The 24,509-nt window shown below is 49.6% G+C and overlaps 1 protein-coding gene across 4 annotated transcripts in view; it reads left to right on the forward strand.

Moving 5' to 3' along the window:
• Window positions 1–24,509, forward strand: part of CNTRL (centriolin) — a 103,009-nt gene that overhangs the window by 58,278 nt on the left and 20,222 nt on the right. For 2 of the 4 annotated variants that reach the window (XM_073640815.1, XM_073640817.1), the window contains exons 2-13: window positions 5,208–5,373; window positions 5,653–5,777; window positions 5,869–5,999; window positions 10,223–10,364; window positions 10,437–10,623; window positions 11,036–11,229; window positions 13,207–13,326; window positions 14,405–14,633; window positions 14,788–14,897; window positions 15,108–15,323; window positions 20,156–20,309; window positions 23,021–23,220. In XM_073640815.1, the coding sequence (XP_073496916.1) occupies window positions 5,208–5,373; window positions 5,653–5,777; window positions 5,869–5,999; window positions 10,223–10,364; window positions 10,437–10,623; window positions 11,036–11,229; window positions 13,207–13,326; window positions 14,405–14,633; window positions 14,788–14,897; window positions 15,108–15,323; window positions 20,156–20,309; window positions 23,021–23,220 (1,974 nt within the window). The remainder of the gene's footprint in view (window positions 1–5,207; window positions 5,374–5,652; window positions 5,778–5,868; window positions 6,000–10,222; window positions 10,365–10,436; window positions 10,624–11,035; window positions 11,230–13,206; window positions 13,327–14,404; window positions 14,634–14,787; window positions 14,898–15,107; window positions 15,324–20,155; window positions 20,310–23,020; window positions 23,221–24,509) is intronic. The other 2 variants (XM_073640816.1, XM_073640818.1) reach the window with 2 other exon arrangements.

Below are 24,509 nucleotides of genomic sequence, written 5' to 3' on the forward strand. Positions count from 1 at the left end.
GAGGAAACAGGAGAGTAGGTGAGGCTATAGCACAGGAGAGGAGCGGGGAGAGGAAACAGGAGAGTAGGTGAGGCTATAGCACAGGAGAGGAGCGGGGAAAGGAAACAGGAGAGTAGGTGAGGCTATAGCACAGGAGAGGAGCGGGGAGAGGAAACAGGAGAGTAGGTGAGGCTATAGCACAGGAGAGGAGCGGGGAGAGGAAACAGGAGAGTAGGTGAGGCTATAGCACAGGAGAGGAGCGGGGAGAGGAAACAGGAGAGTAGGTGAGGCTATAGCACAGGAGAGGAGCGGGGAGAGGAAACAGGAGAGTAGGTGAGGCTATAGCACAGGAGAGGAGCGGGGAGAGGAAACAGGAGAGTAGGTGAGGCTATAGCACAGGAGAGGAGCGGGGAGAGGAAACAGGAGAGTAGGTGAGGCTATAGCACAGGAGAGGAGCGGGGAGAGGAAACAGGAGAGTAGGTGAGGCTATAGCACAGGAGAGGAGCGGGGAGAGGAAACAGGAGAGTAGGTGAGGCTATAGCACAGGAGAGGAGCGGGGAGAGGAAACAGGAGAGTAGGTGAGGCTATAGCACAGGAGAGGAGCGGGGAGAGGAAACAGGAGAGTAGGTGAGGCTATAGCACAGGAGAGGAGCGGGGAGAGGAAACAGGAGAGTAGGTGAGGCTATAGCACAGGAGAGGAGCGGGGAGAGGAAACAGGAGAGTAGGTGAGGCTATAGCACAGGAGAGGAGCGGGGAGAGGAAACAGGAGAGTAGGTGAGGCTATAGCACAGGAGAGGAGCGGGGAGAGGAAACAGGAGAGTAGGTGAGGCTATAGCACAGGAGAGGAGCGGGGAGAGGAAACAGGAGAGTAGGTGAGGCTATAGCACAGGAGAGGAGCGGGGAGAGGAAACAGGAGAGTAGGTGAGGCTATAGCACAGGAGAGGAGCGGGGAGAGGAAACAGGAGAGTAGGTGAGGCTATAGCACAGGAGAGGAGCGGGGAGAGGAAACAGGAGAGTAGGTGAGGCTATAGCACAGGAGAGGAGCGGGGAGAGGAAACAGGAGAGTAGGTGAGGCTATAGCACAGGAGAGGAGCGGGGAGAGGAAACAGGAGAGTAGGTGAGGCTATAGCACAGGAGAGGAGCGGGGAGAGGAAACGAGAGGCGAGGAGGTGAGGCTATAGCACAGGAGAGGAGCGGGGAGAGGAAACGAGAGGCGAGGAGGTGAGGCTATAGCACAGGAGAGGAGCGGGGAGAGGAAACGAGAGGCGAGGAGGTGAGGCTATAGCACAGGAGAGGAGCGGGGAGAGGAAACGAGAGGCGAGGAGGTGAGGCTATAGCACAGGAGAGGAGCGGGGAGAGGAAACGAGAGGCGAGGAGGTGAGGCTATAGCACAGGAGAGGAGCGGGGAGAGGAAACAGGAGAGCAGGTGAGGCTATAGCACAGGAGAGGAGCGCGGGGAGAGGAAACAGGAGAGCAGGTGAGGCTATAGCACAGGAGAGGAGCGCGGGGAGAGGAAACGAGAGGCGACTAGGTGAGGCTATAGCACAGGAGAGGAGCGGGGAGAGGGCCAAGGAGACTCCTGGTGCAGGAGAAGGCGGCATAGGGGAGTAGTGAGCATGTCATACCAGGGATATGTGTGATATATATGACGCGCCCCCTGGGCCTGTGCTGTGCAGGGGAACCCGGAACCGGGCCTGTTGTAGAATGCTGGGGGTTGTAGTCTCCGTGTGGCGGTGGCCCGGTCCGTGCCCAGGGTGGTCAAACCAGTGGCAGTCTATTTGTATTGTAATAAGTGTCCGACTACGCCACCCGTGGATTGCGGTCAGTGGGGACCGCCGCTGCGCTGCAGACCGCTGAGGCTGATGTTGTTTGCGCAGCTGAGTATGGGATGACTCCCCACGGGGGAAGTATTGCCTCAGGGCAGCTAATGTGGATGATGGTGTGAGCGTCCCAGTACTTATGGTGCTGGTGCGGCGAGGAATCACAGAGACGTGCAGTTGCAGTTTTCAAAGCTTTACTCACGGTTGTTATTCTGGTCACTTGTGCACATGAGGGACCGCCTGAGCCGTGCTGCGTTCACCAGGCAAGGGACTCGGTCAACTCCCAGGCAATTCCAGAGTGTGGTTCAGAGCTCCCCTCTCTTCCTTTCTACTGGCCGTCCCCACCAGGGACCCACCTTTGTCCAGCTTCCTCGGGCCTTCTGTTGGCGAAACCTCTCCGGTTTCCCTGACCCTATACGGTATGCCTTTCTGGTGGATGTAGTGAGGGGTCGCACCAAGATGTGGTCACAACCTCCGGTTTTGGCTGAGGATTAGTCGCCTCCACCAATTCGGGTTCCGGTACCCTGCTCTGCCAACCCTTCACCCTGCAACTCCTGGGCATATGGGGTTCCTTCTGCCTTCGTGTCTCTGGGCCTTTCTCTGTGTTCCTTGCTTCCTTTCTCCTCTGTTCCAGTTCCTTTCCTACTTTCCTTTCTGTTCCTCCTTCTCTCTCTCTCTCTCAGGCTCCAGCCTCCTGACAAGGCCTGCCTGCAGAGCAGGGCCCATGCAGGGGCTCTGCTTCCCGTCTTCTCCTCTCACTCTTCACACACTGACTCTAAGATGGTGCCCACCTTATATACCTCCTTCTGACACCCGAGCCCAGGTGACTAGCAACCAATGGGCTCCTACCTATGCCCAGAAACCCACCCCTATCTGCTCCTACACCACTGGGTTTTCCACCCCCTCCCCACTCCAGCCAGGAACAGATGCTGTCGTGCCTGCATTTCTGTCTAGTGGGAGCACCGTTGAGCTGTTCCTCGGAAATGGGGTGTGTGTGGTGCATGCAGCTTACTGAGCCCTAGTCCACACTCCATCCTTACCCGGGAGTGGAATATCACACCTCTGGTTTGAGGTGCAATACCCCTGTAGCAGCCGAGCCCTCGGGGTGCTACACACATATGTATGTATGTATGTATGTATGTATGTATGTATGTCTGTCATCTCTTTGGAGAGATGACATATCACCCTCACATAGAACATATGAGATTAATTATAGCTGGGGAAGAGAAACTAATTATAACAGGGGAAATGAGAGAGCTGGCTCTTCAACCTCTATTGAAGTAGGGACCGCCTGCAGTGACCAGATTGGGGTTTGCATCAATCCATTATTTATGGGAGATATAGTTTCGGCATTGTAGCGAAGGGATGGACATATTGCAACTCTCGTCACTGTAAGGCCATTTTAACCCCTCCAACTTAATATTAGCTGGATGATGTTATCCATGCCATGTTTCATCTCTATAATCGCAATAGGAAGCATGACGACCTGTGACCTCCAGGGGCAAAGATTTCCTGAAAGTTGGGGATCTCATAAACTGCTCAAAAACCTAGCACATCCCACAACAAGCCCCCATGTGAGTTCACCAAGGGGAGGTATGAGGGCGTGACCGTGATCTAATAAGGAACAGAATTTGGGTTTTTGTATTTTTGCCAGTCCTGGAAGTTACAGCTTGCTGTTCTGTCCGTTTTCCTAAGGAGTACCTCCTTCCGCTAAGCTCTGAGCCATTTCCGTGAAATCAGGTTTAGTAATTTTCTTTTGTAAACTTTTTTATTTTATGTAATTGTATATACCATATTGTTTTGTTCCCATTTTGTATTTTTTTTTTACATTTTTTTATTAATAAACACGGCCTACTTTTCTGGTTTGAAGGGAAGGTGCCATAAAAAAAATTCAATAATTGAAAAAATATAAAGTATTAATGTTTTTGAATTATTTTTTTCTTTAAATATTTGTTTTTATTGAAGTAAAATATGAAAAATAATTTTCAAAGGTTTGATATTTTCCAACTTCAACACTAAGGGAGCAGCTGCTGAAATTTGCCATGAAAACCTAGTGTAGTCATAACTCACATTACAACTGCAGTAAATGTGGGCGGGGTCTGCTCACATGTGACATCACTCTTCCCCTCCCCCTTCTGGGTGTTTGCAAAAGGATGAAGTTTATGATCACAGTGCAGAGCCATTTTGTTGGTGACTGTAAAGTGATACTGACAAGTAGACAGCGTCACCGAGTACGGCTGGCAGCACCGATACGGTTAGTTGGTGCTGTTGGCTGTATCATAAGCTGGGGTTAGATGCGTGAAGTGTATCACTGGCTGTGATTAGATATGCTTAGAGTAACATGCTGGGTTTAGATACTGGGCTCAATATAGTGTATCACATGATGGGATTAGATATTGGGCTCAGTGGAGTGTATCACACACGATGGGGTCAGATACACAGTATGTAATGGGTGACCCCACTCACACATCCAGAGAACAAGCAGGGGCCGACAGATCGCCCTGCAGGCGCAGGCCGACAGATCAAGAAAGAGAAGAGATAGTAGAGAGTGTCAAGAGGAAATAGAGAGCAGAGATAAGGAAGAGCAGAGGGCTAACGGTCATAAGAGGGGCCGTAGTGTGATCCCCAGTGCAGAGCAGGTCAGGTTGCTGCCAGGCAGTGGTCTCCGTGCGTGCTGCAGAATATCTTCCCGGGCACCTGCTGCTCTTGCTTGGGGCAAAGGGCAGAAGTCTGGAGAATAAGGGGCAGCGCTGGAAATACTGTGACTTTACAGAAACTTCTATCAATAAAAGTGTAACAACGTATAGAATGTTTATAACTGTACATCAGTTACCATAGAAACAGCTGACTAATAGAGTGCAAACACTGAAGAGGGAAAATGTGAAAACCAAAACTTGTCAGATTAAACATTTGGCCATGGCTGGACACATCGATACCGCACACATTGTACATGTGACACATCAGATGGAGGCGTCAATGGATGATCCTGCCCTGACTGACCCCAGACTGCAGCTGCTTATGCTGTGGTTATATCTGGTTGCCTCTTGCCGGTCTGCAATCATTCCGATATATTCTAGTGTGCTGTCCTATTATAGCCTGACACTTCCTGGCTATTATAAAGCCTTGGTCTGCATTATGTGTATATGATGGAGGGGGAGGAATCAGCTCATCTGCCAGCAACATCTAGAGAAGAGGAAGGAAGTGGCTCTAAAAAAGTTTTCTCGCCTCTGCGCACTCCTCCCTCTACTGCTGCTGTGTAGAATGTAAGCTCCTACGATCAGGATTCTTGGATCTGACCCGCACCTCTATATTCTAGTCTGTGTTATGTGCAGTACAGCACTGAGATAATGCCGGTGGCATATAGACCTTTGATATTGATGGTCATGTATCTGTCATTCTCCGTTGCAGGTGGAAAAGCCTCATATAATGAAGAAAAGCTCCAGAAGTCTGCAATCTGCACTTTCAAATCCAAAAATGAGATCTTTGACCTCCACAAAGCCTCAGAGGGGAATCTCCAGCCGTAACCTTGATACAACAGAATACAGTGACATCTCAGAGTATGAAATACAAGAAGGTGGGGAGCAAGCATGTATTCACAGTGTGGGGCTGCTGACTGTGGCCTCTGCGGCGGGGTGGGGGGGCTTTTGGCTGTGGCCTCTGCGGTGGGGGTGAGGCTGGGGTGGCGCCATCCAGTAGATCGAACGGTAATCGCCATAGATTCACCATTCGAAACAAATTATCCTTGATAAAACTCCATACAGTAGACATGTTGGAGCACAGCATGTCGTGCGCTGCTAATTTCCCACCAGAGTAAATAACGATTGAAGCATCTCCTCCACCTCCTGATTATTAGGTAATGATCCCGGAGTGCGTTATATCACTCAGACGCTCATCCAGAGATTATCCAAGCAAGAGAACCTGGCGTTTGTGAGCTCACTGAACCTTTCTCTTTCTAAGGATGGAGGCAAAAAGTTTAAGGTGAGTTGTAATGTAACTGTAGAGGATGAGGAGTTAATGTACTCCGCCCCAGTGCAGGCTTATGGGGACTGACTGTACGTCTGCTGCACAGTTTATAGAGAATCTAGAGAAATGTGAGCAGCTGGAAGTGCTGAACCTCAGCCATAATCTCATCGAGAAGATCGAGAAGCTGGAGCGGCAGACACGACTGCGGGAACTGAACCTGGCTCACAACCGAATCAGGTAAAGAGCAGACACGGTCGTGTCCCCCCCCCCCCCCTCCCCGTTTAAAGGTACAGCCACCATCAACTGGTGCCCTGCTGAAAGTCCTGTCTTCCTGATGTTGCCATTAACTACTTTCTTGCGGGTGTTTTAGGTAGCAAAATATGACGCCTACAAGCCTAATGGTTCCTCTCACTGCAGTCCTTGTGTGTGTATATATATGTATATATATATATATATATATATATATATATATATATATATATATATATATATATATATATATATATATATATATATATATATATATGCACTGTGTGCAGAATTATTAAGCAAATGCGTATTTTGCTCACATGATATTTTTTATACATGTTGTCCTACTCCAAGCTGCATAGGCTTGAGAGCCAACTACCAATTAAGTAAATCTGGTGATGTGCATCTCTGTAATGAGGAGGGGTGTTGTCTAATGATATCAACACCCTATATAAGGTGTGCTTAATTATTAGGCAACTTCCTTTCCTTTGGCAAAATGGGTCAGAAGAGACATTTGACGGGCTCTGAAAAGTACAAAATTGTGAGATGTCTTGCAGAGGGATGCAGCAGTCTTGAAATTTCCAAACTTTTGAAGCTTGATCACCGAACAATCAAGCGTTTCATGGCAAATAGCCAACAGGGTCGCAAGAAGCGTGTTGGCCAAAAAAGGCGCAAAATAACTGCCCATGAATTGAGGAAAATCAAGCGTGAAGCTGCCAAGATGCCATTCGCCTCCAGTTTTGCCATATTTCAGAGCTCCAACGTTACTGGAGCATCAAAAAGCACAAGATGTGCGATACTCAGGGACATGGCCAAGGTAAGGAAGGCTGAAAAACAACCACCTTTGAACAAGAAACATAAGATAAAACGTCGAGAATGGGCCAAGAAATATCTAAGACTGATTTTTCAAAGGTTTTATGGACTGACGAAATGAGAGTGACTCTTGATGGGCCAGATGGATGGGCCAGAGGCTGGATCAGTAAAGGGCAGAGAGCTCCACTGCGACTCAGACGCCAGCAAGGTGGAGGTGGGGTACTGGTATGGGCTGGTATCATCAAAGATGAACTTGTGGGACCTTTTCGGGTTGAGGATGGAGGGAAGCTCAACTCCCAGACCTACTGCCAGTTTCTGGAAGACAACTTCTTCAAGCAGTCGGTATTGTTCAAGAAAAACATGATTTTATCGGTCGACCATGACAGCACCACGAGAGAGGGAATCCGCCCACCAAGGACAGGAAACCTACAGGCTTAAAAGGGGGCGGCCCTCCCTCTCGCCTCAGTTTGGTTTCCTGTCCTTGATGGAGGAAGCCGGTCGCAGGCGTAAAACATGGATGGCGACGGCTGTGATCCTGCGCCCCTGTCTGGAGACGGCGGCAGCTCCAGCGTTGGCTGATGCTCGTGCGCCCCTATATGGGAGAGGCACAGCATCCGGAGGCACTGGGGGTTCTCTCTTTTTTTTTTGGTTGCAGTGGGGCTGCGCCCCTGTCTGGGGTGGCATCCCCTTTTTTCTGCCTCAGCCAGGTGTGCCTCCCATGGGAGTGTAGGCCCTGGCTGAGCCCCAAAAGTGCGGTGGGGTCTGCATTCCAAGTGGGGGTGACAGCCCACCATCACCCTCCGTAAGTATGGGGAGGGGGGACGAGGGCCAAGGTGATTGTGTCCCCTCGCCCTGCCCTGGGTGAACGCAGCGCGGTGCATCGCGAAAGCGCGGCTTACCTGTGGAAGCGCTGACAGCATGCGTCCTCGCGCGGCGCGTACTTCCGGGTTTCGGTAAGTCGCGGCCCGATGACGTCACCGCGACTCGGCGATCATGTGCAAAAGAGTGCGAAATTCAAAAAAAATAAATAAATAAATAGTGTGCTGAGGTCCCTGCTAGAACTAAAAGGTTTTTCCCAGAGTCTAGTATCTACTTTATTACGTAGTAGAAAGCCTGTCACTACCAAAATTTATGCAAAAGTTTGGAACAAGTTTCTATCTTTTTCTAAATCTTCAGTGGATAAGGGAGCGCCAATTGGGAAGATTTTAGAGTTCCTACAAAGGGGCTTCGAGCTGGGGTTAGCAACGAGCACCTTGAAGGTCCAAGTGTCGGCACTAGGTGCCCTCTATAACTGTGTCCTCGCAGAAAACTATTGGATTTCCCGCTTTATAAAAGCAGTAGGTAGGTCCAGGCTGGTTACCAAAACTAATGTCGTTCCATGGGACCTAAACCTGGTTCTGAAAGCGTTAGCTGGGGCACCCTTTGAACCAATAGATTCTGTATCCCTGAGATCTATTACCCTCAAAACAGCGCTTCTTGTAGCCCTAACATCTGCTAGGAGGATTGGTGATATTCAGGCTCTGTCCTCTGGCCCTCCCTTCACCCAGGTTCTGGACGACAGAATAATTCTTAGAGCAGATCCAGCATACTTGCCTAAGGTAGCTTCCCGGTTTCATAGACTTCAGGAAGTAATATTACCCTCTTTTTGTCCGAACCCTAGTAATCAGATAGAAGCAGATTTCCATGCTTTAGATATGAGAAGGTGTGTGGTTAGGTACCTTGCTGTCACTCAGCCCTTTAGGAGAGAGAGTTCCCTGTTTGTCTCCTATCAGGGGGTTAGGAAGGGGCTTAAGGTCTCTAGATCCACCATAGCTAGATGGATTAGGGAGGCCATTACGCTATCCTATGTATCCAGCGGAGAAGAAGCACCGCGTGGCCTGAAAGCTCACTCTACCTGGGCGGTGGCAACCTCATGGGCAGAGAGGTCTGGTGTCTCGATGGAGGATATATGTAAGGCAGCTACCTGGTCTTCTCCATCTACCTTCTATAAGCACTATAGACTAGATCTGGGTGCTTCGTCTGACCACATTTGGGAGAAGGGTGCTCCAAGCAGTGGTCCCTCCCTAGAATCTTCATCTCTGCAATTCTCTCGTGGTGCTGTCATGGTCGACCGATAAAGAGATTAGTTACTTACCGGTAACAGGATTTCTCGGAGACCATGACAGCACCCTTATATTCCCTCCCTTCACCCCTTTTTGGGAGCACTTCTTACCTGTTTTCATTCTTTATTCTCACACATTGGTGTTGTAAGAAAATGTATATACTGTTTGTTTCATGATTATGTTGCTATGTCTACTAACCGGGCGGTCCTCTCAATGCTCTGTAATCCAAACTGAGGCGAGAGGGAGGGCCGTCCCCTTTTAAGCCTGTAGGTTTCCTGTCCTTGGTGGGCGGATTCCCTCTCTCATGGTGCTGTCATGGTCTCCGAGAAATCCCGTTATCGGTAAGTAACTAATCTCTTTCATGCAGGACAATGCTTCATCACATGCATCCAACTACTCCACAGCGTGGCTGGCCAGTAAAGGTCTAAAAGAAGAAAAAATAATGACATGGCCCCCTTGTGCACCTGATCTGAACCCCATAGAGAACCTGTGGTCCATCATAAAATGTGAGATCTACAGGGAGGGAAAACCATACACCTCTGGGAGCAGTGTCTGGGAGGCTGTGGTGACTGCTGCACGCAATGTTGATCGAAAACAGATCAAGCAACTGTCAGAATCTATGGATGGAAGGCTGTTGAGTGTCATCATAAAGAAAGGTGGCTATATTGATCACTAATTTTGGGGGGTTTTTGTTTTTGCATGTCAGAAATGTTTATTTCTAAATTTTGTGCACTGATATTGGTTTACCTGGTGAAAATAAACAAGTGAGATGGAATAATATTTGGTTTTTATTAAGTTGCCTAATAATTCTGCACAGTAATAGTTAACTGCACAAACAGATATCCTCCTAAGATAGTCAAATCTAAAAAAAAAACCACTCCAACTTCCAAAAATATTAAGCTTGGATATTTATGAGTCTTTTGGGTTGATTGAGAACATAGTTGTTGATCAATAATAAAAATAATCCTCTAAAATACAACTTGCCTAATAATTCTGCACACAGTGTGTGTGTGTGTGTGTGTGTGTGTGTGTGTGTGTGTGTGTGTAATATATATAATGTGCATGTGATATAACTGCTGCTTCTCACGTGTCACCGCTCCTCTGCGTTGTTGTCGTCTTCATCTTCCCCGGGGGAGTGTTGTTCTACTCTGGGCTCTCTTTCTGTACATCTCCCCATAATGTCATCTGAAAGCGGGGGTCACACTGCCCAACCCGGTTCAGAGAACATGTGACTTGTCACAAGTCCCTCATGCCACACCATGTCCAGTTCAACATCTGACCTTTTTTATTTTGCAGAAAGATTGAAGGTGTGGAGCACATGCAGAATCTCCAGAAGCTGAACCTGTCCATTAATGAGATCGAGCACATCCCTGCCTGGATGGGGAAGAAGATGAAAGCTCTGCGGACCCTGAACATGAAGCAGAATATCATTTCCTCAGTAAGTAGACATGTCGGTGCTACCAGGATGTCCGCTGACTGCGTACCTACGGGTGATCATCTCCATCTGTAGCTGCAGGATGTTTCCCGACTGAAGCCATTGAAGGACTTGACTTCCCTGGTCTTGGCTGATAACCCGGTGGCCAATCTCCCCCATTACCGGCCCTACGTCATCTTCCATCTGCGCTCTTTGAATTCATTGGATGGACAGATGATAACAATCCAAGAGAGACAGGAGGCACATGACCGGTTCAACCTAGGTAAGAGTCTGACACGTGTTCATTCCATATCTTTTGTGCATCCTGTGTCTATGATCACTGCAGCACTGCGGGATCCAACAAAAACATGGCTGCTTATTGCTAAAAGCAGCGCCACTCCTCTACATGGGTTGTATGTGGGATTGCAGCTAACGCCATGTTGCCTTTGATGGAGAAAAGCTGCATTATCCTACACAGACCATGGACAGAGCTGACACTGGTTTTGGATGAAGGCAGCCATGCTTTTCTAATTCTGAACAGTCCAAAATGTCTCCAGCAAAAGGTTTATGTTCCCGGGGTCCGCAGACACTTATAGGTTTGGTGTTGTCGCCCCTTTCTCAGGGGGAGAAGTCATCTGATGCCTGTGAAAGGACAGAGGAATAGTCTATTTGATGATACTGAACTCTTCTTTTAGAGGAGGTGGAGAAGCTTGAGAGGGATTTGGAAAAGAGGATGAAGGAGATTGAGGAGCTGCAGAGCCAAAAGATGAAGGTCGTCAGCGAGCTCCACAACCAGGACCAGCTGAACACTTCTCTGCGGCAGGAGGCGCAGCAGCAGAAGAAGAGCTACCAGGAGATGGAGCGCGAGATGACCACCAAGAACGAGATTGTAAGTAGTCACTGTACCCTGCAAGATTACGTCGTAATAGATAGAAAAGCTTTGTATGTGACGTCTCTGCAGCTGTAACAAGATCATTTGTCCTCATGTAATCTGGACACGTGGGCATAATATCAGGATGCTCATTGTTTCTTACAGCCTGAGGAGCAGGAGGATGTAAAAATGAGCATTCCTCTTTTAGGGTAGTACTTAAACTCCTCTGTCCACCTCGCCCCCTGGACTACACTCTGGTCTCCATCTCCCCACCCTCTGGACTTCTCCCCCTCTGGTCTCTGACCTCTCTCTGGACTTCTCCCCCTCTGGTCTCTGACCTCTCTCTGGACTTCTCCCCCTCTGGTCTCTGACCTCTCTCTGGACTTCTCCCCCTCTGGTCTCTGACCTCTCTCTGGACTTCTCCCCCTCTGGTCTCTGACCTCTCTCTGGACTTCTCCCCCTCTGGTCTCTGACCTCTCTCTGGACTTCTCCCCCTCTGGTCTCTGACCTCTCTCTGGACTTCTCCCCCTCTGGTCTCTGACCTCTCTCTGGACTTCTCCCCCTCTGGTCTCTGACCTCTCTCTGGACTTCTCCCCCTCTGGTCTCTGACCTCTCTCTGGACTTCTCCCCCTCTGGTCTCTGACCTCTCTCTGGACTTCTCCCCCTCTGGTCTCTGACCTCTCTCTGGACTTCTCCCCCTCTGGTCTCTGACCTCTCTCTGGACTTCTCCCCCTCTGGTCTCTGACCTCTCTCTGGACTTCTCCCCCTCTGGTCTCTGACCTCTCTCTGGACTTCTCCCCCTCTGGTCTCTGACCTCTCTCTGGACCCCTTCTTGAATGTTCGGCATATTTGCTGATACTCTAGGTGTGGAGTGTATTTGCCGCCTCTCCTGGTGAGACCTATGGGCACACTAATGAGTGATACCAGCTAGGATTGTGGGTCCACAGATGTCTTACAGCACTCATCCCGAATCTGTAACCCTGCTCCCAATACAAGAGATGGCGAAATATAGAGTCCAGTTCTGGAGTGGGCCTGTGGCTCCATGACCCTCACAATGGAGAATGAGGCTTGGTGCGGCGGTTACACCAGAGTCTTTTCCTCTCAGCTTACCCCGGTACAGGCCGCTGCTGTGTGTAGGATGGGGGATGTGATCCGCAGGACACTTGACATTTCCTCTCTGCGGTCACTGAAAGCAGAAGATGCTCGGTGTCAGCTGCCCCTTATGATGAGTGTTGCCCCGGCAGCTGCTGCTCTAAGTAATTGCTGACCCCAGTCAGATGCAGAATGTGTACAGGATCTCAGACTGCACTATAATGAATGGCTTACACCCCTGTATTTTTCCACGCTCTGTTCCTCCCGGCTCCTCAGCAGTAGGGGAGGCAGAGCCTAGTGATTATTACCAGAGTGTACCCTTGACACATAACACGGCTTGCAGGAAAACATGACTACAGGAGCAGACTGTACAGAAATGACCATAGAGACACATGGGCCTAATGAGACATTACTGTGACTGCCGTGATGGGGAGCAGTATAAGAGCTAAGAGCATGGCCTCTTCCCTTCTTGACCTCTTCTTTCTTCCTTGCAGCGTCTGGTCGGCCCCCCCTGTGCAGGTATCTGAGCACGTCGTCCCCCATCGGGCGGCATGATGCGACTTTTGTGATTTGCTCTCAATCTGCATGATTCCTTCATGTTTGACCTTTTCCTGTCCTATCTCTCCTCCCTTAGACATGGCATCCTGTGGGAGGAGGGCTGCATGCCGTGTGTAAGGTACAATACCACTACAGGTCACATGATGGCTGGTTTGCAGGAAATTCGAGGAGAACTACAACTCCCAGCAGTGCTCCCTGCATGCTAGCCATTGTTACCTGTGAAGTCAGTGAATGTACTATTACGGTCCGTGCAGTGTGGTAATGTGATGTACGTGGCGTCTGTGGTGTGACCCTCCTGCTGCTGTCGTAGTATCACTCTGATGATTCCCTGTACTCTACTTGTAGCTGACGCAGAAGACGCTGGCGCTGAGCCGAGCCTGCCAGAAACAGTACCAGCTGGAGCAGGAGCTCGCCTTCTACAAGATCGATGCCAAGTTTGAGCCGCTGGGATACCTGACCTCTGAGGTGACCTCTCACTCGTTCCTCTTCTCTTATAGGATGTGGCTGATAAGAGTAGTAGTCCTGCAGCTAGATAGCCTTCTGGGGGTCCTAAGTGGGTGTCTGAGTTGTTTACTGATGCTTTCTCCGCTCCTCTACCCCGAGCTTCAGACCACATCCCCTGGAAAGTGGATTAACTGCTTCTATAGTGAAAAGAAAAGAAAGGGCGCATGTGTAGACTCACAGGGCTATTTGCTGAATTTAAAAAGTGCCAGTACACTCACCTGTGAAGGTTGTGTACGTCTACACAACCAAGATTAAGCGTGTAATTAATGAGGCTCCGGGTCACCTCTATTTGTAGTACCGTCCTGTCGGTGTTTGCCTCGCAACTCCGTGCTCCTCAAGTGGTCACACGATCCTGCTGGACCAGATACCACGTCACCGCAGGTCCTCAGTAGTTTAACCCGGTGGTTGGATACCGCAGGTCCTCAAACATCCAAATAGACCAGGCCGCTCCTGCCGCTTTAGCTCCGCATGGAGATATCTCACAAGTAAACAATGGTGCAGCGGTCTCAGGGAGCGCCAAAGGAATACTGGACAATTTAGTAGATGTCAACCGACTTTTATTCTTCCTCCAATACCACTGCCACAACGCGTTTCAACGGTCTAAGCCGTCTTCATCAGGTGGGGTCTGATGAAGACGGCTTAGACCGTTGAAACGCTCCCTGAGACCGCTGCACCATTGTTTACTTAACTGCTTCTATAGGACAGTGACTGCACCTACAAATGTCCTCTAAGCTGGGACCGCATTGCAGCAAAATGCCAGTCGCGGGGGTCATATTGTGGCTGGCAAAGTGCTGCCAACAGGACCAGCAAGTCAGTTGTGTTTTGATTGTGGTGGTTTAAAAGCGACCCCTGTACTATGCTGCCATGTAGTGGTGACATGTCCCAATCTCTGGCCTCGTGGCTTCTGCCACAGCCAGGTCATCGTGTGGTTGGTATGAGGGGCCGGCAGCAGCAAGGATGAATAGTCTGACTGTAGCTGTGAGGGACTACACCCAGTAATACAAGATATCGTGTCTGCACATGCCGCTCTCATTAATAGGAGGTAGATGCTGAGGATGCTCCTGAAGAAAGCCCATACATTGGGAAAGCCCGATACAAGAGGAATCTGTATGCCCAGGAGGAATATATCCCCCATCGTGCACAGCAAATACAAGTCGGCAAGGTCGAGATTGATGCAGATGACCAGATCAAAAATCAGCAAATCCGAGCTCGAATTCACACCACCCTCGATGTAGACCTGAACGAAAAGGAGAAAACCATACGGGCAGGTGAGGCCACTAGAGGGCAGCACAATGTTGAGTGCTATAGTATCGCGTCAGTGCTGGTTACATGTATGGCGAAATATGTTCCTGGCCCGGGTCCTGTGCGATCACCACACTGCTCCTAAAAAGTCCAGAACTGACTCACTTTTTCTTCTCATAGCTGAAGCAAAATTGTTTAATGTGCGTCAGGAGATCGTCCATGCCGAGGAACAGATATTACGGGCTTCCGAGGAGCTAAAGGAGCTGGAGGAAGCGGTCGCACAGAAGAAGGTGAGTGGAGAGACAACCACCCCCATTATATGTGTGATGAGCATATGTTCAGCCAGCTGCTCAGAAGTCAGGGCAGTGGCCCCTGTGCAGGGAGGCAGAATCAGGTGCAGCTTCCTCGTATACACGCTGTCCTGGCATCCATTGTGCTCCTCTACATTGCGGCACCATAGGAAATCGTATGATGTGACAGGCATCACTGTGAAACTCTAGCCTTATTCTCGTGTCCTGCAGATCTCAGAGGCAGAAAAGGAAGAGCTGCGGCAGCAGCTGCGGAGCCGGATCCAGATCCTGAACCAGCTGAGGGATGAGGCTCAGGAGCTGGAGAGACAGATGGAGCGGCAGCGGGGAGAAATGGACAAGAAGCTGCGGGAGATCGAGGGGCTGCAGCGGCACCTCGACTCTCTCAGTCCTCAGGACCCCAGACATGTGCGTGAGGATGGGGTTGGTGGGATGGCTTCTGGACATGGGGCGGGGGTGGGCTTGGATGATTCCACAGGAATGTGTGTGGAGACTGCAAGCTGCAGCATGTCTGCACAGGAGACGTATAGATCTCTAGTCTGTGTGATGCATGTACAAGGCACAGGTATAGCGCACATATCCTTATAGCAGGGTACGTGTATACAGCCCTATACACTGCTATGTACTATAAACACGTTTCCTTATAGCAGGGTATATGTGTATAGCCCTATGTACTGTACACGTGTCCTTATAGCAGAGTATGTACAGTTGGGTCCAGAAATATTTAGACTGTGACATAGGTTTTGTCATTTTAGCTGTTTACTAAAACATATTCAAGATACAGTTATATGGGCTTAACATGCAGACTCTCAGCTTTAATTTGAGGATATTCACATCCTAATTGGAGTAAGGGTGTAGGAATTACAGCTCTTTAATATGTAGCTGCCTCTTTTTAAAAGGATAAAGAGTAATTGGACAATTATCTCAAAAGCTCTTTAATGGGCTGCATGGGCCATTCCATCATTTATTCCATCATCAATTAAGCAGATAAAAGGTCTGAAGCTCATATGCACATAAGAAAATAGAAGGCAGTCACCCAGTCGAGTGGGATAGGTGTTCATCCTGCAAGTGGAGTGAGTATAAGTGCAAAGGTGCCGGTGTGTTTTTTTTCATCTTTTGAGCACCGAAAAGGTCTGGAGCTGATTCCAGGTGTGACCTTTTGCATTTGGAAGCTGTTGCTGTGAACCTATAGCATGCGGTCAAAGGAGCTCTTAATGGAAGAGAAACAGATCATTATTAGGCTGAAGAAATCCATCAGAGAGATAACAGAAATGTTAGGAGTGGCCAAATCAACAGTTTGGTACATTCTGCAAAAAAAACAAAACACTGGTGAGCGTGGGACCTCAAAGAGGCCTGGACAGCCAAGACAACAGTGGTGGATGATCGCAGAATCCTTTCCATGGTGAAGAAAATCCCCCTCACAACATCCACCCAAGTGAAGAACACTCTCCAGGAGGTAGGTGCTTCAGTATCGAAGTCTACCATAAAGAGAAGACTTTGTAAGAGCAAATACAGAGGGTTCAGCACAAGGTGCAAACCATTAATCAGCCTTAAAAATAGACCAGATTAGACCTTGCCAAAAAAACATCTAAACAAGCCGCCCAGTTCTGGAAAAGGAAAACTAAAATCAACCTGTACCAGAATGATGGGAAGAAGAAAGTATGGAGAAGGCGTGGAACGGCTCATGAGCCAAAGCACAGCACATCCTCTGTAACACATGGCGGAGGCAGTGTGATGGCGCGGGCACGCATGGCTACCAATGGCCCCGGGTCACTAGTGTTTATTAATGATGTAAGTGAAGACAGAAGCAGTCGGATGAATTCTGGGGTGTACAGGACGATACTTTCTGCTCAGATTCAACCAAATGCTGCAAGGTTGATTGGACGGCGCTTCACAGGACAGATGGACAATGACCCAAAACATCCTGCGAAAGTAAACCAGGAGTTTAAGGCAAAAAAGTGGAATATTCTGCAATGGCCGAGTCATCACCAGATCTCAGCCCCATCGAGCAGCATGTCACAAGCTTAACCCCTTAGTGACCAGGCCAAAGTTTTCAAATCTAACTTGTCACTTTGACACATTCCAGAGTTATTACCAATGTATCCCAGTGATTTTTCAGTATTTTTTTTGTACATATTATATTTTATGACAACGGTAAATTTAGGTCGATTATGTTTTGCATTTATTTATAAAAAAAAAGAAATTTGTCAATTTTCTAATAATTAGCAGTTTTTAAACTTTGGTTATCCCTTTAATCCAGATAGTCAGACCATACACAATGGTTAATTAATAACATTTCCCTCATGTCTGCTTTACATCAGCACCATCTGTAAAAATGTTTCTTTATTTTGTTAGGATGTTAGAAGCTTTAAAATTGTATCAGTAAGGTTTTTTTTTTTTTTTTTTTTTCAATGAAATTAACAAAGCTTTTTTATTTTAGGGGCCTATTCAGATTTGAAGTTCCTAATGGGACCTGTATATTAGAAAAACCCCAAAAGTTGATACCATTTTAAAAACTGCACCCCTCAACATATTCTAATCTGCTGTAAGGTGCTTTTATTAACCCTTCTGGTACTTTTCAGGAATTAATGCAAAGCGGCATGACAGGAAGGAAAAGTGTTATTTTTACCACCTAAAATGTTACTAACTTCTAAACAGGTCGCGTATCCGGCAGACTCTATGGCCGTTAACTGTCATGTCAACCATCAGGACCACAAAATCATGATCTCTGTACCTATGGGGTTAAAGAGGGAGCCCCCACACTTTCATCTCAATGCCATAGTCACTATTGACAGCAGCATCTCTAAGGGGTTAAATGGCCATGGTTCTTGCCAACACCAATCGTGACTGATGCAGCAGGGTGTAGGCTATAGTGTGCTATTCTCTGATATCTCAGGTAACCTTTTAAGTCAGAGGCTGGTGGTCACCAGGGGGTTAAGACAAAACTTAAGCCAGAAAGACCCACTAACAAGCAACAACTGAAGTCAGCTGCAGTAAAGGCGGCAAAACCTCACAGAGGAGGAAACCCAGTGTTCGGTGACGTCCATGGCTTCCAGACTTCAGGCCATCATTGCCTTCAAAAGATTCTCTACATAGTATTAAAAATGAACATTTTATTTATGGTGAATTTGTCCAATTACTTTTGAGCCTCTGAAATAAGGAGACTTTGTAGAAAAATGATTGCAATACCTAAGGGTGTGTGCAGACTATCCGGAGCCGCTGCAGGTTGACGCTGCAGACTTATGCAGCATCAAGCCCGCAGAGGCCAGATGTTACAGCATAGAGGATGGGATTTGTAGAAATCCATGTCCACTATGCGTCTGCAGCTCACCCGCGGAAACTGAAATGCAGTGCATCTTTCCAGACCGCAGCATGTCAATTTCTCCAGCGGGTCTGCATGCGGGCTTTCCCCATAGACCTAACTTCTATGGGAAAAGTCCGCATGTGAAGAAGGGGGAAAAAAAAAAAAAGCCGCTGCATTTGCATATCCGGCGGCTCTTATGCAGCTTCTAGGCCGCAGGCCCGGACGCATGGTGGGCACATACCCTGAACGTCAGCAGGGCCCCCTCACCAGCCACAGTGGATGTGAGCAGCAGCAGACAACCCAAAGTAGCATTGCTGTACAATGATGGGGATTGTAACCCACTGAATCAAACACTTGGTTTCCTGCAGCCTCTGGAGAGGCCTGTGCTGATGACGTCTTGTGATTGTGTGACGTCAGTGCAGGGTCTGTGCAGAGGCCGCGGTGTACCAGCGCTGTACCCGGATGTGTCCCCTCCTGTGTCTGTACCCCTCATGCAGCGGAGCACTGCAGATTGTGCCAATGTTTGATTACCGGTGACTGAAGTAAAGGGGAGCAGTGTGTGTCCTGCCTCGTGCGCCCGTCTCCTCTCCTGGTATCGTCCTGCCTCTTGGTTGATGCGGCTCCTGCTCTGTTATTATATACCAGATAGTTGCAGCTCTTACTAATCATTGATCCTTCCAAGTAACGTCACAGACGGACGCACGAAGGGTAGAGGAGCGGCAGAAACATGGAGGCTGCACTCCACACTGTCTTCCACATCCATTCCAATATTTTACATAGACATCTGGCGTATGCTGGGGCCCGGCCATAGTAACCGGTGTATATGGCGCCTCCATGATGTATACTCCTGTGACACATTACATCATGTTGTGTACAAACAGTGCGTGTGATAGATCCGCAGCCGCACAAGTGATGAGCCCCGCAGGGATCTATTAGCCGGGATCGTAGGATGCGCAGTGCCTGTATACTCTGGGCCAGGGTCTCTTTCAGGGTGTGGGGGTAGTGGGTGGGACTGCGAACGCGCTCTGGCGGTGTAGGGGTAGCAGCTGGGATTCCAGGGATGCTCTAGTGATGGGGGAGGGGGGGATACTCTGAGGGTGATTGCTGGGACTACGAAAACTGTCTAGGAGTGACAGCAGGGGCACACCGCAGGGATGCTCCGGGGGGTGCAGTGTAAGTGACTGGGACTGTGGGAACACTCAGAGTGTGGGGGTAGTGACGGGGACTCTTTGGGGTGCGGGGGTAGTGGCGGGGGACGCTCTTGGGGTGAGGGGTTAGTGTGTGGGACGCTCTTGAGGTGCGGGGGTAGGGGCGGGGACGCTCTTTGGGTGCGGGGATTGTGGCAAAGACTCCGGAGACTCTTATGAATGCTCACATTGGAGGAAGGAGGAGAAAAATTCAATTCTGGGGTGGGGGTGGGGTTGAGGAGGTGCTGGCCTCTGATTGGCTGGTGCTTTGGCTTCCTGTGTTGTGATTTCAAATCCCCAGAACTGTGGCTCTGGCAGCTTCCTCTAAGCCCCCGCAGCTTCCTTCGAGCAGGACTGCAACTTCAGAAAGTTCTTCTCACCATGACATGAGGAAGTCAGAAGGGGCGATGCTCTGCAGCGCAGGAGTCTGCAGCCCCAGGAGTCCTCCGCTTCTTCCTTGCTGCAGTGTGTATTCTCCATGTAACCAGCGCTAGAACTGTGCAGCGAGCTGTGATCGCCTGCCTGTGATACTGCACACCAGCTGCTCCTCCTAGTGAATCATTAACTCTGTCCCTGCTGTCATTCTCTGCAGGCTGGTGTCACTTATCTGATTTTTGCTCCAGGGTGCAGGTCATTGTACATTGCTGAGCACAGGAGGTGCCATCTGCGGGGGAGAAGTGGCCTTTATTTTACCAATAGGGGCGATGCAAATGTAACTTTACAGTGTGCCTTCTACTCTTCATCCACAGTCCCATGTAAAAGCACAGAAAGTCAATAAAGAGCAGCAGCTGGAGATGATGGACAGACAGTATAAGCAGCTGGAGGGCCGACTGGACGACATGTTATCCCGCATCGCCAGAGAGACCGAGGAGATCAAAGACCTGGAGCAGCAGCTCACTGAAGGTAAACTAAGGCTTCTGCGGGCACCACTGATCTCTAGTAATGGATAGGCGGCATTCTCAGTGATGTCACCGCTGATCTCTAGTAATGGATAGGCGGCATTCTCACTGATGTCACCGCTGATCTCTAGTGATGGATAGGCGGCATTCTCAGTGATGTCACCGCTGATCTCTAGTGATGGATAGGAGGCATTCTCAGTGACGTCACCGCTGATCTCTAGTGATGGATAGGCGGCATTCTCAGTGATGTCACCGCTGATCTCTAGTGATGGATAGGCGGCATTCTCAGTGATGTCACCGCTGATCTCTAGTGATGGATAGGCGGCATTGTCAGTGATGTCACCGCTGATCTCTAGTGATGGATAGGCGGCATTGTCAGTGATGTCACCGCTGATCTCTAGTGATGGATAGGCGGCATTCTCAGTGATGTCACTGCTGATCTCTAGTGATGGATAGGAGGCATTCTCAGTGATGTCACCGCTGATCTCTAGTGATGGATAGGCGGCATTCTCAGTGATGTCACCGCTGATCTCCAGTGATGGATAGTAGGCATTCTCAGTGATGTCACCGCTGATCTCTAGTGATGGATAGGCGGCATTCTCAGTGATGTCACCGCTGATCTCTAGTGATGGATAGGTGGCATTCTCAGTGATGTCACTGCTTATCTCCAGTGATGGATAGGCGGCATTCTCAGTGATGTCACCGCTGATCTCCAGTGATGGATAGGAGGCATTCTCAGTGATGTCACCGCTGATCTCTAGTGATGGATAGGCGGCATTCTCACTGATGTCACCGCTGATCTCTAGTGATGGATAGGCGGCATTCTCAGTGATGTCACCGCTGATCTCTAGTGATGGATAGGAGGCATTCTCAGTGATGTCACCGCTGATCTCTAGTGATGGATAGGCGGCATTCTCAGTGATGTCACCGCTGATCTCTAGTGATGGATAGGCGGCATTCTCAGTGATGTCACCGCTGATCTCTAGTGATGGATAGGCGGCATTGTCAGTGATGTCACCGCTGATCTCTAGTGATGGATAGGCGGCATTGTCAGTGATGTCACCGCTGATCTCTAGTGATGGATAGGAGGCATTCTCAGTGATGTCACTGCTGATTTCTAGTGATGGATAGGCGGCATTCTCAGTGATGTCACCGCTGATCTCTAGTGATGGATAGGCGGCATTCTCAGTGATGTCACCGCTGATCTCTAGTGATGGATAGGAGGCATTCTCAGTGATGTCACCGCTGATCTCTAGTGATGGATAGGCGGCATTCTCAGTGATGTCACCGCTGATCTCTAGTGATGGATAGGAGGCATTCTCAGTGATGTCACTGCTGATTTCTAGTGATGGATAGGCGGCATTCTCAGTGATGTCACCGCTGATCTCCAGTGATGGATAGGAGGCATTCTCAGTGATGTCACCGCTGATCTCTAGTGATGGATAGGCGGCATTCTCAGTGATGTCACCGCTGATCTCTAGTGATGGATAGGAGGCATTCTCAGTGATGTCACCGCTGATCTCTAGTGATGGATAGGCGGCATTCTCAGTGATGTCACCGCTGATCTCTAGTGATGGATAGGAGGCATTCTCAGTGATGTCACTGCTGATTTCTAGTGATGGATAGGCGGCATTCTCAGTGATGTCACCGCTGATCTCCAGTGATGGATAGGAGGCATTCTCAGTGATGTCACCGCTGATCTCTAGTGCTGCGTCGACCATTATAGTGGCCGCAGTGCACTCTCGGGCTTTGTATCCTAAGGGTATGTGCACATGGTGCGGATTTGCTGCGGCTTTGACGCTGCAGAATTTCTGCACCATTTACGCACCTAATATGCAAATTAGGTTAAATGCGGTTTTTGATGCGTTTTTCACGTCTTCATGTTGAAATTTGCAGAGTTTCAGAGAATAGGGTTTTTTTTAAACAAACTTTATTGATCATCATGTAGCTTTTTTGTGTGCTCTTCCTCTGCGGAAACGCTATTGAAACACACAAGCGGTTTTTACGCTTGCGGATTTTCTTTATCTAATGCAAGTCTATGGGGAAAATCTGCATGCGTTTTCACAAGAGAAATTGACATGGTGCGGTCTGGACAGATGCGCCTCATGTGAGTTTCCGCAGTGTGCACAAAAATCCCATTCACTATGCTGTAACATCTGGACGCTGCAGTTTTGATGCTGCATAAAAACGCAGCGTCAAAACCTTAGCAAATCCGCACCGTGTGCACATACCCTAATGGGTGTGGTCTGTGAGTCGGGAATCTTGCTCACTCTGCTGTGGACCTGGTGTAGATCCTGAGCGATCGCCCTTCCCTCCAGAGAGGAATGTGCACAGAGCACCGTGTACAGTCTTATCTATGACACTGATCACTGGTGCAGCACCCAGCATGTTGCTACCATGCTGCACTGATCTCTACCAGCCAACAGAAACAGCAGCTTTAGAGGTGACTGGAGGAAAAGGCACGATAATGGCAGAATAGTGACTGCAGCTCTGGAGGTAATTGGACGATAAGAGATGATGTAACAGCAGAATAGTGACTGCAGCTCTGGATGTGACCTTGAGTATAAGATTAAATGTAACAGAATAGTGATCACAGCTCTGAAGGTGACCATTTCAGGCTGCTACACTTACAATGCTCCGGCCCTTATTATCATGTGGACTTGGTGGCTACCGGCCCTCTATCCACTCACACTTGTTTTTGTGCCTCACTTTTAGGCCAGATAGCGGCTAATGAGGCTTTGAAGCGAGACCTGGAGGGCATTATTTCCGGCCTGCAGGAATACCTGGAGAGTGTGAAGGGACAGGCCAAGCAAGCCCATGATGAGTGCCGGGCCCTGCAGTCCGAGCGGGAGGTTCTGCTGCAGCGATTGGAGGAGCTGGAGGCTGCTGCGCAGGAGGCCGACCACATGAGGAAGGTAGGGGCCGCTTGTCACCTCACCCGCCGGAGAGCCCACCCTAGTCAGTGATGGCCACCAGGGCTCATTATACATCACATGATTCTCGTGGAGCAGACAGAATTTCTTTATCCCTTCATTGGAGGACACAGAACCATGGGTGTATGCTGTTGTCGCTAGGAGGTTGACACTAGGCAAAGAAAGAAATAGCTCCTCCTCAGTATACACCCGTCTACAGGCACCAAGCTCACCAGTTTAAGCATAGTGTCTGTAGGAGGTAGACCTGGATCCTAACAGATCCAACCCTGTTGTGTTTTATTAATCCTTGTTCTTTATTTTTCAGATACAGCTCTTCAGGGTTAACAGGGAACACTGCGTCCCCTGTTATCCCCATTCTCAAGCGACCGAGAGAGCAGTGTGGCACCCCCCACATTGCCCACTCTCGGACCCGCTGGGCAGGACCTATCCCATGTCACCTCCAGGTGTCTCAGGGAGATTCCCGGTGGCCAGTCCTTGCCTATTCCCCACCCCAGCCCCCTCCTCGGAGCGGCCTGGGAGGGAGACGGTGGTCCCTATGGGTGACCTTCCCCCAGATTCTGGGGTCGACACCGTCTCCTGCACTGTCCAGTACCGGTCAGTGCGGGAAGGAGGAAGAGCCAGGATACCCCCTATCCTCGGAGGACCTCCTGTGACCATCCTCAGAAGGGGAGAGGAAGAAGCATCGGGACCTCTAACAAAGGTACAATCCCTCCCACTCCTGCTGCCTTACAACCGCAGGCCCCAGGGCCCTCAGAACACTGGATATGGACGCCTAGCTCTGCCTGCCAGTGGGTCCTGTAAATCCCGTGGATGATAAATGGGGGCGTCACATCTGAGTTACTGATGATGACTGGTGTCTCTTCTCAGCACTTGCCCTCCACCAACGCTTACTTACAGCAGCGCTTCCTGGGCCACTCCCCCTCTATTCGCATCTTCATGGCATCTCCCGCAGCATGACGTTCTCCACAGCCCCCCCCCCCTTCTCCTTTTTGCGCGGCAAATCTGCCCGCGCTTTCTCCGTCGGGTGGGGCGTTCTTCTTACTGGCGGGTATATATACATCCCCTCCGGCAATCGGCCAGTCAGAGCCGAGGAGCATTGTGACGCTTCCGCCACGCCCACAGTTCTCCCGGGGACCTATTAGCGGCTGGGTTCTTTAAGCCCGCCCCCATTCCTTCCGCCTATCCGAGCCTCGGCTCCCCTAAATCACTAGGGGCAGCATGCTCTGCTCCTGCCCCGCCCCTCTACGCTGTTTCTGTTCCTGGCTCCGGCG

This window comes from Phyllobates terribilis, unplaced genomic scaffold (assembly GCF_046119375.1).
Source record: "Phyllobates terribilis strain yellow unplaced genomic scaffold, ASM4611937v1 Scaffold_7__3_contigs__length_470593459, whole genome shotgun sequence".
Taxonomy (NCBI): Eukaryota; Metazoa; Chordata; class Amphibia; order Anura; family Dendrobatidae; genus Phyllobates; species Phyllobates terribilis.